Raw genomic sequence first — 15,542 nt, 5'->3', positions numbered from 1 at the left:
CAAGCCAAACAAACAGAGAGGAGACAAAATAGCGATGTGAACAGGGGTATATGACACTGTAATTGAGGAGGGAAGGTGATACAAACTCCATTCTCACTCCTCTTAGTTATTCATGCTGAGTAGGCCTTGAGGGACTGCCAGACCTTGACGAAATAAGATAAAAATTCCTTTTGTTCATTCGGCATCCGTCAGCTTGTCACACGCCCTCGGGCTTAGGACAGGGGAGTTTAAGCTGTAGGCTTAAAGTCAACCCATCGCTGTCTTTTAGTCGGTGTATTTTACCCCCCACCCCCCCCCCTCTTATCTCTCTCCCCTTCTACTCACTTGTTTGCCAGAAGCAGGTGGCCAAGGTTAAAGACACTGGACAGATTCAGATTGAGTTACAGCGATGATGAATGAGGGTGTCGTCCTAGTCCGTCTCACCCTACCCCCCCAACTCACGCGTCGCTTGCTGAGCATTCCGCGGCGTTAATATTTAACGCCGCTACGCGATGGAGGAGCGACTGGCCCAGTCCAAAAAAAGGATGCCAACCAACAGGACTTCCTCCACACCCCCACGCCACAATGATGAAATCAACACACAGAGCGCGTCTGTGAACGGGAAGGGCTGTTTGATGTGGCCGAGCCGTGGCCAAACACCGTCAATGTTTAATGAGTGTCTAGTAAGAGTTTCCTCTCCTCACAGGAGTGTTTCTGCAGAGGAGTGTTTCTGCACTGGAGTGTTTCTGCACAGGAGTGTTTCTGCACAGGAGTGTTTATGCACAGGGCAGAGGAGATCATTGCAAGGTTTAAACCTCAGCCTCACAGTGTCTCCAATGGCAAATCTACTGTTTAAAAGGAAGCTGCCTATGCAGGCAAGTCCTATTCATACTGTACATGCTAGTAAGTGAGGCACTTAGAATAGAACAAAGTAAACTTTGGAGATCTCACTTTTGACAACACAATGTGAATAATGCTTTAGAAATGGACCACAGGCCAGAAGGTAAAAAATCAATAAAACTGGTACAAACTGGAAATGTTAATATCCATAATCATTGCTTGGATTAGTACCCAGATCACTTGTAAAGGTCTGAACAGAGAGATGGAAAGATTCAAAATCAACGTTGATGCACCCCTGTGACAGAGTTTGTCTACGTAAAAATGTTCCAGAGCGCGACAAGCTAATTGCAACATTAGTGATGAAAAACAGGCATCATCGCCTCGTCTCCTCGTCTCCAGCCCAGCGACAGAGGACCGCCACGTCTCCATTCGAGGAAAATTAAGTGAAAGTGAAACGGCAGCAGAACGCAGCCAGACGTGACAAGTAGCATGTGGAACTCAAAATTGGATTCAATTAGGCCCTGGATGCGACGCCGCCACCCTGCCGTTCCCATCCATATGCATTACGAACGACGGAGAAGCATTTCTGCTGAGAACCTTGTTTACACACAACACCTCGATTAGGCAGCTGCCCATAGAAGGGGAGCAAAGTAATGTGTTCCTGGCTCAGCGTCTGGGCTGGAGAATGTGCTGTTTGGTACAGTACAAACCTGACTGCCTCAACACACAGAGTTGGGGATCTACACAGGCCAGGTTTCCACGAAGGAGTGTTTTAAACAGTGTCAGACGACGCTGTTTATTTTTTCGAGTGTCTCAGTCTGGGGGGGGGGGGGGGGGGGGGTCGGGAGGGTGGGGGGGTGCAGCAGGGGGTTTGGAGGGGCAGGCAGGGTGCAGGGGTGGTGGGAGAGGGACATGAGGGGGGTGGAATGGGGCTTGGGGGGGTGCAGGCGGAAGGTTGAGAGGGGTGCAGGTGGGGGGTGAGAGGAGTGCAGGTGGGGGGTGAGAGGAGTGCAGGTGGGGGGTGAGAGGGGTGCTGGCGGGGGTGAGAGGGGTGCAGGCGGGGGGTGAGAGGGGTGCAGGCGGGGGGTGAGAGGGGTGCGGGTGGGGGGTGAGAGGGGTGCGGGTGGGGGGTGAGAGGGGTGCAGGCAGGGGGTGAGAGGGGTGCGGGTGGGGGGTGAGAGGGGTGCAGGCGGGGGGTGAGAGGGGTGCGGTGGGGGGTGAGAGGGGTGCAGGCAGGGGGTGAGGGGAGCAGTACAGGATTGGAGGGGTGCTTGTCTAGGGAGTGTTATATAATACCTTAAGAAAAGATCACCTAAACTATGACACTAAACCTTACGTTTTTTTTAATGATTGTGTGTGTGTGGAGGGGGTCACAGGCTGGCACAGAAACCAAATAAACAGGGTTTGTCTCTGGAGCATTACTACATCACTAGACTCAGTCAGCTGTTAATATACTTCAAGGGTCGCTAGATGTGTGTGGATGTGAGTGTGCTTGTGTATGTGTGTGTTTTGTATTCTCCAGTATTCCTGTAATTGAGTTATCAAATGCTGCAGTGATAAAAAGCTTTCAATGTGCAATGTCAGAGGGATACATTAGTGTTAATTAATAAATTTTACTAAATTAAATCTTTCCCTTCCTGTTCAAAGAACAGCACAAGGTTGTACACTATGTGTGTAGAAATTAAGTTTTTGTATTTTGTATTGTATGTATTTGTGTTGTTGATCAATATGTGTCCTTGTGTAGCTGAAAGAACTGTGAGGGATGTGTGTGTGTGTGTTTGACATGTGTGCATATCATCAAACACACTCTTTGTAAGCGCAAGCGGGCTAGTCTAAGTGTGCGTCTCTGTAATTATGAGTGTGTGTGTGCGCGGCCAAGCACTAATCCCAAAGCTCTCCATCTATCTTAGCTGAGTCGACGGAGACAGGAGCCTAATGCACTATGGGACTCCATGACAAATCAGTTCAATTAGCAGCGTGTGCCCAGCCACACTCTGTCAAGGCAAGGCCCATGGCCGCCTCTCTCTCCAGCCCACTCAGCCTCTCTGCCCCTGTAATGGGGCCTGCTGTCAGCCTGTACTGGAGATCTCACTGCGCCTCCGGAGACTCAAACACACACACACACACACCACTTAGGCTGCACAAATGCACACACATGTGGGTTCTCTCAAACAACATCATCCAATGTTGTTGTATTATTGAAGTTTCTAGAAGAAAAGAGCACTCAAGTTATTAGGATCCGTTCACAGCTGACTATGTCAACCACAAAAACGAAGTCTAGTACGGAGCCAAACCACGACACACACTTGACCTCAACACACACTTGTAACGTATGACAAGACAAGAGACAAACAAAGACAACAGTCCCAAGATTTGGCTTAGACACCAACAAGCTACAAAGGATGAACTGAATAACAGGCATAAACAGCTAAAAGAATTAGCCAAATGATGCATCATAGAAATAGACCACACATGCTCCAGATAGATAAGACCTGCTTGATCACAGACTTGACACAATTACCTCCGCCATCCCACCCCCTCGCTCCACTAAGCTTTAGACAAATGCTTTAGTGAGTGAAATATATGCAAAGCTAAACACAAAGAAAGTTACTGCTATTGATGTCACTATAATTATTATTATTATTGACTGGAATGGATTAGCCAACTAAGCCACTGCTGAAATAATCATGCCTTGCAAACGGAAGTCCATTCAGGAAATAGGTAAACAGAGTTGGAGACTAGCACCATGGAGGCTTGACAACAGGTTCTGTGTGAACACATTTCCCAGAGAGGGAGAGGGATGAGGACGTAGCCATCTTAATGAAGCCAGACTCTTGCAGTTTCTAGTGAAATCTCTTCTTGGAGAGAATTAAGTCTCCGAAGCAGCTAACAGATGCTTGCGCTGCGCTGTCGATTACTGTCTGACTAATGCCGGTGATAGACCACAGGTGGTCAGAGCAATATCAATTCTAGCAGACAAAGACTAGGGTGAAAACACGCTAAGACAGAGGGAGATACACAGCGAGGTGCCTACATAAGACACAGACGCACACACACACACACACACACACACACGCAAGGAGAGAGGCATTACACAAACATACACACACACGTTTGTGTTCAATTGGCCCCACAGGGGGGCAAATGGAATCCGGGAGGCACTGGGGTGCTGAGTACAAATGTATGTGTGCGTGTGTACTTTACGTGAGCTGATGACACTTGTGCCCCTGTCTGTCTTAATTAAACATGGCTCTATCCGGGTGAGAAAACACTGACAGATGGCTCATAAAACCGCACTCAATCACCGGTAAGACTTTCTAGGCTTCGCCAGAATAAAGGTGATAGATATTCTCATCATCCACAGCCCTTCTCTGTGGTGGTGAGTACAAATGCCACAATACCTGACATGTTTCCACAACTTTTCTCGAAATAGATGCGAATAGCATGAGAAAACTAGGACATGAGACGTCCAACTTACTGCAGCTGAGAAAGTCGCATATTAAATACACTCCTACTACAACTCAATGGCAATTTGTAGTAGCAATGTTAAAAGAACTGTGTTCGAGTTCCTGAAGAACTAAAATAAATGCTTCTGTGATTAGGGTTCAGATGTCGCAGTGACACTAGTTAACTGAGTTGTTCTTCCAGAAGGCCTCAGGTGACAGCTCTGGGAGCAGGGGTGTCTGGTGTCTCGGTAAAGACACATTCACAACACAGCTGGCTGCGAGAAATCTGTGATTATCCTTTTGTTGTGCTGCTGAAAGATTAAGAGTCAATGAAAAGGTTGCAGGATCCAATTTACCAGGGGCGGTGTGTGCGCCCCTGGTAAATGCTGGTTTGTGCGGGAGGGGGTGGGGATTGGGAAACGGATGAGAAAGAAAGATAAAGGTTTAAGATGAGAAGAAAATAATGCAGACAAGGGGAGAGAGAGGGAGAGAGAGCAAGAGAAAGAGAGAGTGGTGTAATTGACCTCTTACCCCTCTAATTTGTTACTTCCTTGTCTGTAATCTCCTCTGGGTAGCACTTCACCCCAATGCTGATAAAAATAGTCCCCTACAGCACAGTGCCTTACCCAGTGCTATAACCCACTACCCCCTGACCCCACACTGGGAATACACCTAGGGGATACATTTACATTTATTCATTTAGCAGACACTTTTATCCAAAGGGAGCTCCAAGAGAGTGCTTTACCTAACACACACACACACACACACACACACACACACACACACACACACACACACACACACACACACACACACACACACACACACACACACACACACACACACAGGGAAAGGCTGGCTTCCACTATAGCTATGGAGTCTAAAGAGCTCTTGAAGATCCCTTTCATATCCAGACTAGAGCACTGGGTTCCCTCTCAGAACAGGGCCCAGGACGGCCCAGTGAGCAGATGACTCAGACCCGCTGTGTGGCTGCTACTGTGAGGTAGGTCCACTCTCTCAGTGACTCGGGGAGCTTCTAACCAGGTTGGTCATCTTGTCATGTGTCCTGCCCTCACAGTGGGTTGACAGTCTCTTCCATTGAACTGCTACTGCAGATCTAGTTCACTCAGGTGCGGTGAGGCTGCTGAGGCTTGGATGTGGGTGGCTGAAGGGCATGACAACTACAGCTACCGACACAGGGACACACACACACACTCACACAAACTTCGATTAAGAGCGTCTGCTAAATGACTAAATGTAAATTAAGAAAATACATTCTGTACACGGATACTCCCTGACTTACATCCCATAATTCGTTTCCTGGAAGACATCAAGCTCTTTCCTTTTATACACCAGAGTTGCGGACAGGCATGTGTGGTTGAAAATAGAGGGAGAACGACATAATCACAACCATCATTTCCGCGTGACTCACATTCCATCCTCACGTCATCAAAGTGTCCTGTACATTCATACATGGAAGGATGACTGTACTTGTGGACATAGATAGGCCTCAGTAATGGATCTGACTGCTAAAGGTTATTATGGACAAGAGTGTGGAACAGCCCTCTGGCATTCACGGCAGTATTTTAGACTCAGGACCTAAAAAGGCCAACATGCTGTAAATTAACTGGAGGGAGGGGGGGGGGGGTTATAGTGAAAGAGGGAAGGAGAGAGGGGGAGGAGACAGAGGTGTAGAGAAAGAGGGGGAAGAGAGAGAAGGAGGGAAATGGAGAAAGAGAGAGAGATAGAGGAGGGTGTAGTGAGAGGAAGGGAGAGAGGAAGAGAGATGGGGAGAGAGAGGATGTCCATGGCATCTTGTTACTCGAACGTCCTACCTGGCCACACCCGTGACACTCGTTGCCGTTCTCACAGGTCCTGTGTCGTGATTGGATGCCACCTCCACAGGGCACGGTGCAGCGTTCCCATGACGACCAGGCTGACCAGTAAACATGAGGGGGACAGGGCAGGTGTTCGTTACAGTACCTGGGAAAGACACGGAACGCAGAGCGTGAGTGTGTATCCGTGTGTGAGGAGACAGAGAGAAAGAGAGGCTGTGCGAGTATTTGACTGTGCGAAAGAAGGAGACAGAACGAGATGAGATAGAGGGAGAATGTGTGTGGGTGTGTCTGTGTGTGTGTCTTTTGAAGGGGAAATATTAAATTAGCGGAGCACTCGCTGCACCATCTCCGTCTAGTTTCTTACTGGTCTGCAGTAAATGAGTGGCTTCTTGGACTTGAGATACAGACAGGCCTAAATGTATACCCCAAGGCTTCCCAGGACTTATCATATTTGGATCTTTGGCATCGGCCTGAAATAGCATCAAAGAAGTTGGGATCATGCCAGGAGAAAGGCTGTAGGGAATCTCATTCACAGAGATGAAAGTTTGGGGGGGAGCTGCCCGTTTATGCAGACATTTACACAGCAGATACATCTCTTTTATGCATCTGTCAGCAGGCATGACACATCATGAAAGAAGACTTATTGATGGAATCACAACACAAGGGACAACGTGGGCATGGGCGGGCATGGAAATCCCATCTATGACAACTTCATCTCAGATCTTAATGAGTCTGTGTGTGTGTGTGTGTGTGTGTGTGTGTGCACTTTACGTATCTTAATGACACAGTCTATGAAGCAGCCATGCGGTCACATTTATCATCTTTAATGAGATCATTTACAAGACAGGATTACTGCATGGCACCATTGGTTAATTACTCAGAGCTTATTATCCAAAGCAATATTCTATAGACAGTCTTATTGGAGACTATCATTTATTTACAGCTTTTACACATGATAAAAGTACCTCGGCCCCAACTGCTATGGGGTTTTTCTGTTGTTTTTGAGATATAAAAACTGCCTTTTGTGGAAAGAAAAAGCAGAGCGGTCCTTTGTTGAGTCCGATATATAAAGATGGTCTCCTCCATATTCTCTGAAACTTGGCAGGGATAAGGGACCATTTATAACATATTTTTGTGTTATTGTTCGAAGCATATCAGTAACTTGAGAAATATAACTGTGGTGCATTTTTGAGTCCTTATGCATTACATCGCCTGTGCTTTGTCAGGCGATGAGGGAAGGGGGGGGGCGATGGAGGGAGAGGGGAGGGAGGAAGGGTTGATGGAGGGGGACAGAGGGGTCGATGAAGGGAGGAAAGGAGAGAGGTGGTAATGGGATATGATGGATATTCCTTAGAGAGAGAGAAAGAGAGGGGGGAGAGAAAGAGAGGGGAGAGAGAGAGAGAGAGAGAGAGAGAGAGAGAGAGAGAGAGAGAGAGAGAGAGAGAGAGAGAGAGAGAGAGAGAGAGAGAGAGAGAGAGAGAGAGAGAGAGAGAGAGAGAGAGAGAGAGAGAGAGAGAGAGAGAGAGAAAGGGGGGGGAATGAGAAAGCCACATAGACTGACTGACATTTTGCATCCCCCCCACTGTGCCAGAGTGGGGAGCCAACCTGTACAGATCCATAGTAAAGAGATTTACAGCCAGGCTAAACGTGTTGTCAATCCATGCATGCAAATTGCTTTGGTCCAGATGAGATTAGCCTTTGTTTAATGCACCGTCGCTCTACAGTACTACCCCCACCCCACACTCTCACAAGCCTGGGCTGAATATCAAAAGCAAAATGCTGCTAATTACTTCCTATAGGCTGACTAAGCAAGGGTCCACAGTGTTAATGTGCTCTGGAGAACGCTGTACATGGGGAACATAAATGTAAGCCGTGCGTTTGCCGGACGGATATTCAGCTTCTAAGCATTGCCTGGTTGATCAACATTGAACTTTTTTCCCTCCAGCGAAACAATGGAGGCCAGACTTCTGAAGTACTTCCAGCCAAGCACTCAAAAAAGTTAGGTGTGAAAAGTACTGGACTTGTTGGCCTTGGAATGAATATGTGTGTGTGTGTGTGAGGCCTCTCCATAGCTGTAACCACAGCCATCTGGCATCAGCACCGCAGGCAGGGAGAGAGGATGCCAGAACAAAGTGTGAAGCGTGCTGGAGGACAGGAGCAGGGGCCATCTCCAGGCATTAAAGGGACACTCCCTACATTAAAAGGAAACATTTCTTCTCCTAAACCTTACTAGAAATGCCAGGCCTTTTTATTGAGCATCAAAGCCTGTACAGTAGATGCATGCTCAGAAATTCGGGGATGTGCAAACGGAACAGATTACACAAGCACACTTGTACCCTAATATAGACTGTGTTTACAATGGTGCAGTTGGCGTAGAACCTCCCTTACAAAAACCCTGCCAACCAACCAACCCCATCCCTTGGCAGCCTCAACACAGCTCTGTGCTCAGCCACAGGGCCTGCCAGAGGTGTGTGGGGAGCTGAATACATGAAGGGTGAGAGAGTGTGGAAGAGGAGCTGGAGAGAAAGAGAGATTCTGTTGCAGGCCTGCTCAGACCTGCTAGGGTCATCTGGACTCCTGTAACGAGTGAAAGGTTTGAAAAAAAAGGGGGAAGGGGGTAGAGGGAATGAGAGAGGGCTGACACAGAGAGAGAAACAGACAGTGAGAGAGAGCTACAGTGAGAGAAAGAAAGAGACCGTGAAAGAGAGAGAGAGAGAGAGAGAGAGAGAGAGCGAGAGAGAGAGAGAGAAAGTCAGAGAGAGACAGCAAAGTTAGATTTAAACCCTAAAATCGAACAGGTCGGCTCCGTTACCACGGAAACCCACGGATAAGCCAGTTAGCCGTATCTCTTTCTGTCCATCCTCCATGCTTGCCATCTTAGCATATATCTATACCTCCCTACCTTTCATTCCATCCCACGCACTCTGTCTCTCTCCCTCCATCACCGACCACAGGGCGTGAATGAAAGCGATGACAGCATGACGTCTGTGTAACCAAGACACATCCGAGACGCAGATAAAGAATGTCCAGCTTTGTTAAGATCTCTCGCCACGGAAGTTTTAAAAGCTGCAGTCGAGTCATAGACATGAAGGACTCTCACAGAACAACTTTGCAGAAAAGTGAACTTGGTAAGATGAAAACACTTCTAACAGATGCTGACCTTCCTTTACCTGAGCTTTTCATGTGGCATTCTTATTCTCATTTCACTTTCCTTTCACAAAACCAAATTTCTTGAGGGCTTTTGATGTTGCTTGGGAACCATACAAACATCTTTTAGAGGTGATTATTCCTGCTAAAGCTGCAAAGCTTCAAAATGCTGGCTGGTCTATGTGTTAAAGCCAGATAATTACTGAGCCCGGGCTCCCAACTTGTTCTTAATGGGGAGGTGTGTGGTTGTACTGGAGCAATTTAGAAGACATATATGATATATAATATTTCCCAACTCCCAAAGTTTTAAATGGACTGCAGTGACACTGTGAGAATGCGAGTGTGTGTGACCTTTGCATGCGTGTGTTTGCACGGATGCATGTGTGTCTGTGTCCAGTTTGTCCTTGTGGCTGTGGTTAGATGTTTTTGAAGTTTTTTTTCATTTCCCCTCAGAGTTTTAGGCTAATGCTAATGTTGTGTAGCAAGCGTGTCTTGATGTGTGCGTCCATGTATGGGCCTACCTCTCCTCCCGGTTCTGCCCCACACACACCCGTCCCCCGTGGCGAGGGGTTGGGTTGCTGCAGGAGCGCTGGCGGACCTGGAACCCAATCCCACAGCTGGTGCTGCAGGGAGACCAGGAGGTCCAGGGGGTCCATGCCCCGTTTCTATGGAAACACACATCACAGGGTTACCATGGTTACAGCCTAGAAGGTGATGGATGGATGGATGGATAGATGGATGGGTACCTGGAGCAGTTGGCGACCTCAACGCTGATGCCATGACACTGCTGACCTCCACACTGGGGGGCAGGGCTGTCGCAGGCTCGCGTTCGGCACAAACATGACCCAGCACTTCCCCCGTCGTTATGGCTACAAGTCCCCCAGCCTGACCAGACTCCAAAGCCTCCATCCACAGTCACGTTACGCACCTGGTGATAACACAGGAAGACGAGCTCAGAACTGGACGCAAACAGGAAGTGATTTAACAAAAAAAGTATGGTGATGTCATCAATATTCAAAAAAGATAACTTTAAAAATAATGCAGGATATAAAGAGACAGAGTGTGGTTGAAAAAAAAACTGGACAACGTCCCTCTATTTGCATTATAAGAATGCAAAAGATGATAAAAGCCTAAGCTATCCATAAGCATAAATAAACAAGAAGTGAATATCTACTAAAATCTCTAACAAAACTGAAAATGGGTTCTGTTTCATGGAAGAAATACATTACCTCTGATGTCCAGACAGACTAATATGAAAAAGCAATAGCGTGAAATTCCAAACTGGAGGTGATCTGACTCACCGAACAGTTATATTTCAGGGTAATTTCAAAATGCAAGAAGCATTTTATCAACAAAAGAGGAAAACTCTGTTACTGATTCGAAGGGAGTACAAATAAACTCGCCCTCTAAACTGGCCCGCTCTCATAGATAATTAAACCTTGTCACATATTCAAATTGAAGAACTTTGCCAAGGGACCAATGTTCTTATGAATGCAGTGCCAAGGTAACAGAAGAAAAGAAACACAGGCTTAAAAAAACTCTTTCACTTTGCTTTCATATTTCCTTTCATTCAAAATGAGATGGAGAATAATACGAGTTAATTACATGATGGTATAGAGAGACAGACAAACAGGGGGACAATGTTTCTGACAGAGACGTTGTAGATAAAGCAGACATTTTGTCAGATGAAAAGTGACATCTCAACAATCAGTCTTCATTTCACAGGCTGCTTTTTATCTAACAGCAGACTCCTCTATTGTTCAAGCACATGGATTTCCTAAATGGAAGACGGTGAGACTGAAAGCTACACACAGACAATTTTTTATCATTAGAATCCTCAGCAAAAATATATTTAGGAGCTAAGATCCATATCACCTTGGTGGAAGTCTTAACAAAAACATACTGTGAATAAGGCGGTTCAGTTTCACCTTAAATACACTTTAAAAAACCAAAACTTTCCTTCTTTGCTTATTTTCATTTGCAAGTACCAGATGGCATCTTGTGTCCACCCACACATTAGGCGGAGTATATAACATGCCTAACACTTTCAACCTGGACCTTAACCATTCTGAAAACAACAGACTTTACCTTCTCTCTGACCTCAGAAAAGGAGTCACAACTGTGTGATGGACCCGTAACAACCTAACACAACCACCGATGACTTTGACCTTTCGAGTGTTCCACTCCGACCTGAATGGGCCTGCACAGTCAGACATCAGACTGTTTAGTAGTCAAGGGCAAAGAACCGTCGTGAAGAATTGATTCAGTGTTGCTTCTCTGGCAACATTGTCCTGTTAGCTTTCAGGTTGTTATTGTAAAATAGATGTATTCTCATTCCACAACGATTATAACCAGACTGGATGAAGCTCAGATAAAATACAATTTGCCCTATTTTGCACCATGCAGTAGCAAACAACCAGGAGAAAGAGTACATAACAAGCAAGAACTCTTTAACAAGCCTTGTGTTTACAGTGATGTCATCCAACAGCACTCTGATCCCAAACAACTACCACTTAGGTGGATAGTGAGCTTCATAAGATGCATGAGTCATTGTTATCGCTGCATTGTGACATATTTGTGTGTGTGTGTGTGTGTGTATGCTTGTGTTTTTCGGGTACAGTGACAGATGCCGGGGGGTGTTTAGTTCTGCCAAATAACCTGTTGAACATGAAACCGCATAAAAAAGATATGGCAACTTTTCAACACTTTTAACACTGCTACTGGCCACTGACCCAGAAAGGCTCTCTGTCAGAAACAAAACAGTTACTGTTTGATTTAGCCTTGAAACCTAGCCCCTCGCTAAACTCCACAAACTAAGACGAGGGAATAAACTGTAAGGACAGGTTGTGCTGGTGATCAAACAGAGTGGGGAGATTGATTGACGTACTGTCACACCTGTATTTTTGTGTGGATCAGGGAGGGGGTGACAGTACTCACGGACACTTTGTTATGCTCTGCTCCCCACTGGCTCATGCTCAGGCTCTCCTCCAGGGTGGTGCACTTCTTCAGCACTATGTCCCAGCCACAGTAGGGGTCCCTGGCCCCCACGCACGCCCTGGCCAGGGGGGGGGGGGGGAATAGGGCGGGAAGGAGCAGGGAGAGAGAGAGAAACAGAGAGAGATGACGCATTTCTTAGTATACCATACGATGATGCATGTGGCTGCCTTAGGTGTAGTGTTGTCATGTTTACAGTATCAGTACCGGTAGTCTAACCTGCCGACACCCCCCCCCCCCCCCCCCCCCCACCCCCTGACCTAAAATGAGCACAAACGTCAGCCCTTCCTCTGCCAACCACCTGGATGTTAATGTCAATAAATAATAAAAGCTTACCATCTTCTCACAACAAATGTTGACCGCGGGACTAGATCAATATCTGTGTTTGTCTCTTTGGATCTGTTTGTGTTTGGAGTTTTTATACACCCAGAAAAAAAGCCCCTGATGTTGCTCCTTTTAGCAAATGAGAACAGCTTGAAACCGAGACGAATCTCAAAGCCACACAGACAACCTTGCATGCCCCCAGTGCATCATTATGCACGCCCAGCCCAGAATGATCCAACACACACGTGTCCCACTCACCCACACACAATCAGACATACGCACACACACAATGACGTGATGTCTGGAAGAGAGACAATAGTCGTGGGGTTATGAGCTGTCTTGTGCTGACTTCAGGAAAGAATTAGAGAGAAAGATGCGCCAGGCTGTAATATATCCTAGAGACACACAGCACAACAGACTCTGCCTATCACGCTCAACACAGCCACACAGGAACCCAACACTGGGGGCAAAGGTGAGTAACCTTTAGCACCAGTGAAGTTAATCTAAATAAAGCTATACTATGAATGAATGAATGAATGAGACAACAGGTGAGCCGACCAGTCGTCAGGCCCAGATATATTTGGGGCAATAAACATCTCTCCAGGTGCTGTGAGTCTTGGAGGTGTCTCAGGTGTTGAGACAGCACAGACACAGCTGTGAATGATCCCTGTTCTCTGCTCTGAGATAAACAAGATCATTTCATTGTTCTCTTCACAAGCACACAAGCACGCACCCCCCCCCCCCCCCCATACAGGAAGACACACACAAGACACACACAAGCACCAGAGGTTGTGAGTCATCGTCTGCTGATAAGGAAACTCAATACATCTTGATGAACACACTCGCACACACACTCACGGGAGAACATTTGGCAAAAGTCTGTCATTGTGTGTGTGTGTGCGTGTAGTATGTGCGTGCTTGTGTGTGTACGTGTGTGCACAAGCATGTGTGCCTGTGTGTACTTGCGTGTATGTGCGTGCTCAGTACTCACTCTCTGGTCTTGTGGAAGTTACATCTCATCAGAGGGATCTTGATGACCTGATCCCTGACACCCACGTACAGCTCACTGCGCGGCTGTGAGGATCAACAGGCTCCTGATAGGCTGCCTCTTCCTGGGGGGGAACAACTCAATCTCCTCCAATAGGCAGCTGCCCATGGTCTGGTTCATTGGAGACAGGACCTTCCGGATGGTTCCATAGTCTGTAAGAGGGAAGTGGGGAACAAGGATTGGTAAGAGAGGAGAGAGTGGGATTGAGGGGGTCTGGGGCGCTGGTAAAGGAAGGATGAGGAAGAGGGGAAAAGAGGATGGAGAGGAAGAGAGGAGGTTGACAGAGTGGTGGATGGGAAAATGGATAAGCCGAGAGGATGATGAAGAAGAATGTTAATCAGAGAAGGAAGTTACAGCTCACAAACCCAGACGCACACAACACAACTACGTGAAACACCCCGCCAACAACAACGCAGAGACATAAAACTACTGCTCCAAACAGGAACTTGAGATAGACAGGTGGCCTGACGGCTCAAGCAGACAATCATCAGACCGTGTGACAGGCTGCTTTCTCCACGATCATTCTAGCATGGGACAGAGCTCTGAGCCACAGGTAGGGTCGCCCTGAGGGACATGACATCAACGGAGAATATCGGTGTCACCCTGCCAGACGCCTCACAGTTCATCTCATTTCATTGCTACAGTAGGATGGGGCCCTGATGCGATGAGGTAACAAGAGACGTTTTTGGATGAAACTCGACAAACGTCATCAATTATACATGTCCACCCCCTCGGCGAGGAAAAAATTAGTCTCTCAGAAACAGCACTAAGACAGAAAGGTGCAATAACATTGACAGTTATTACTTTTTCAAGGTGGCTCACTCAGAACAGTGTTGGCCAGAGGGAGCTTTGTTTTGCCTCCGATGGACTTTGGGTCTAATTGCATGATAGCATATTGATAAAGCTTGGAATGAGACCCTGTGGGCATGGAGGCAATGCAGATAGGTAGTGTAGTACTGATGACAACATTCTGGTTCCCTGGAAGTTAAACTGCCGTGCTCAAGTTCCTGAACTTGTCGTGGGAACTGGTACTTTTCTGAGGACAAAAAAATGCCTGCTCTGCTTGGGGTTACTGAAAAGGGTAAGGAGTCTGGTGAACACGTGTGGGTTTGGGAGAGACGTCTGAAACACAGGGCGCTATAGAGCCTTGCCTTCTCTGACCTTTAACAAAAGCTAACAGGTACCACGAAATAACCGCAATCAGTGGAGTGCACTTAAAAGCTAATAGGGCTGTGATTAGCCATGTGCGCTAGCCGACGCTAATGGCCTTGGCATTGTTTCAGGTGTTTTCATTAGTGTCTGGTTAGCATCCAGAGCTCTTGGTTGTGGACGGCCCCGGACTCTAAGCCGCATTACTCACACTTCACTTGCAAACAATGAGAGAGGAATAATTTTTGGCACGCAGAGGCTCAAACTGGTGATCTGGAAAAGGTGGGCGTAACCAGAAACATTACCAGGAAACCGAAAACTGACAGAGCGTGGAGCTGTTTTGGTACATACTGTACCGTGTGTGTTTTTCATTACCTGTCTGCCTCCTTGACAGCCCGCTGGCTGCAATTTCATGGTGTTTACCATGCATCACTCAGGAACTGCGTGTGAGGTGTGTGTCTGTGCAAGTGTGGCATGTTTGTGTGTGTGTGTGAGAGAAAGGGGATTGTGTGTGTGTGTGTGAGAGGGATTGTGAGTATGTGTGTGTGTGTGTGAGAGAGGGACTGATAGTGTGTGTGTGAGCGAGGGATAGTTTGCGTGTGTATTTTGGCATATGGAGGACACATGGAGTGGTTCACTGAAATCGCATTCATCAGCAGAATGCTTTGATGTCTTCTCATGGCTACAGACTCATTGGCATCAGTCGGCTTCCAGTCCCACTTTACTGTGTGAGTCCAAGGGGGGGGGGGGGGAAAAGCAGACAGACACACACACAAA

General features: G+C 47.1%; 1 protein-coding gene across 1 annotated transcript in view; it reads right to left on the bottom strand.

The window, feature by feature from the left end:
• The window catches only part of sema5a (sema domain, seven thrombospondin repeats (type 1 and type 1-like), transmembrane domain (TM) and short cytoplasmic domain, (semaphorin) 5A), a 75,687-nt gene that overhangs the window by 15,555 nt on the left and 44,590 nt on the right, over nt 1-15,542 (bottom strand). The window contains 8 exon segments of the mRNA XM_067252216.1: nt 6,101-6,248; nt 9,772-9,915; nt 9,997-10,178; nt 12,184-12,210; nt 12,212-12,305; nt 13,560-13,645; nt 13,647-13,768; nt 15,032-15,038. Of these exon segments, the coding sequence (XP_067108317.1) occupies nt 6,101-6,248; nt 9,772-9,915; nt 9,997-10,178; nt 12,184-12,210; nt 12,212-12,305; nt 13,560-13,645; nt 13,647-13,768; nt 15,032-15,038 (810 nt within the window).

This window comes from Osmerus mordax, chromosome 15 (genome assembly GCF_038355195.1).
Source record: "Osmerus mordax isolate fOsmMor3 chromosome 15, fOsmMor3.pri, whole genome shotgun sequence".
NCBI classification, from domain to species: domain Eukaryota; kingdom Metazoa; phylum Chordata; class Actinopteri; order Osmeriformes; family Osmeridae; genus Osmerus; species Osmerus mordax.
Note: the sequence above shows the minus strand (reverse complement) of the source record. Positions and strands in the feature narration are given on the sequence as shown.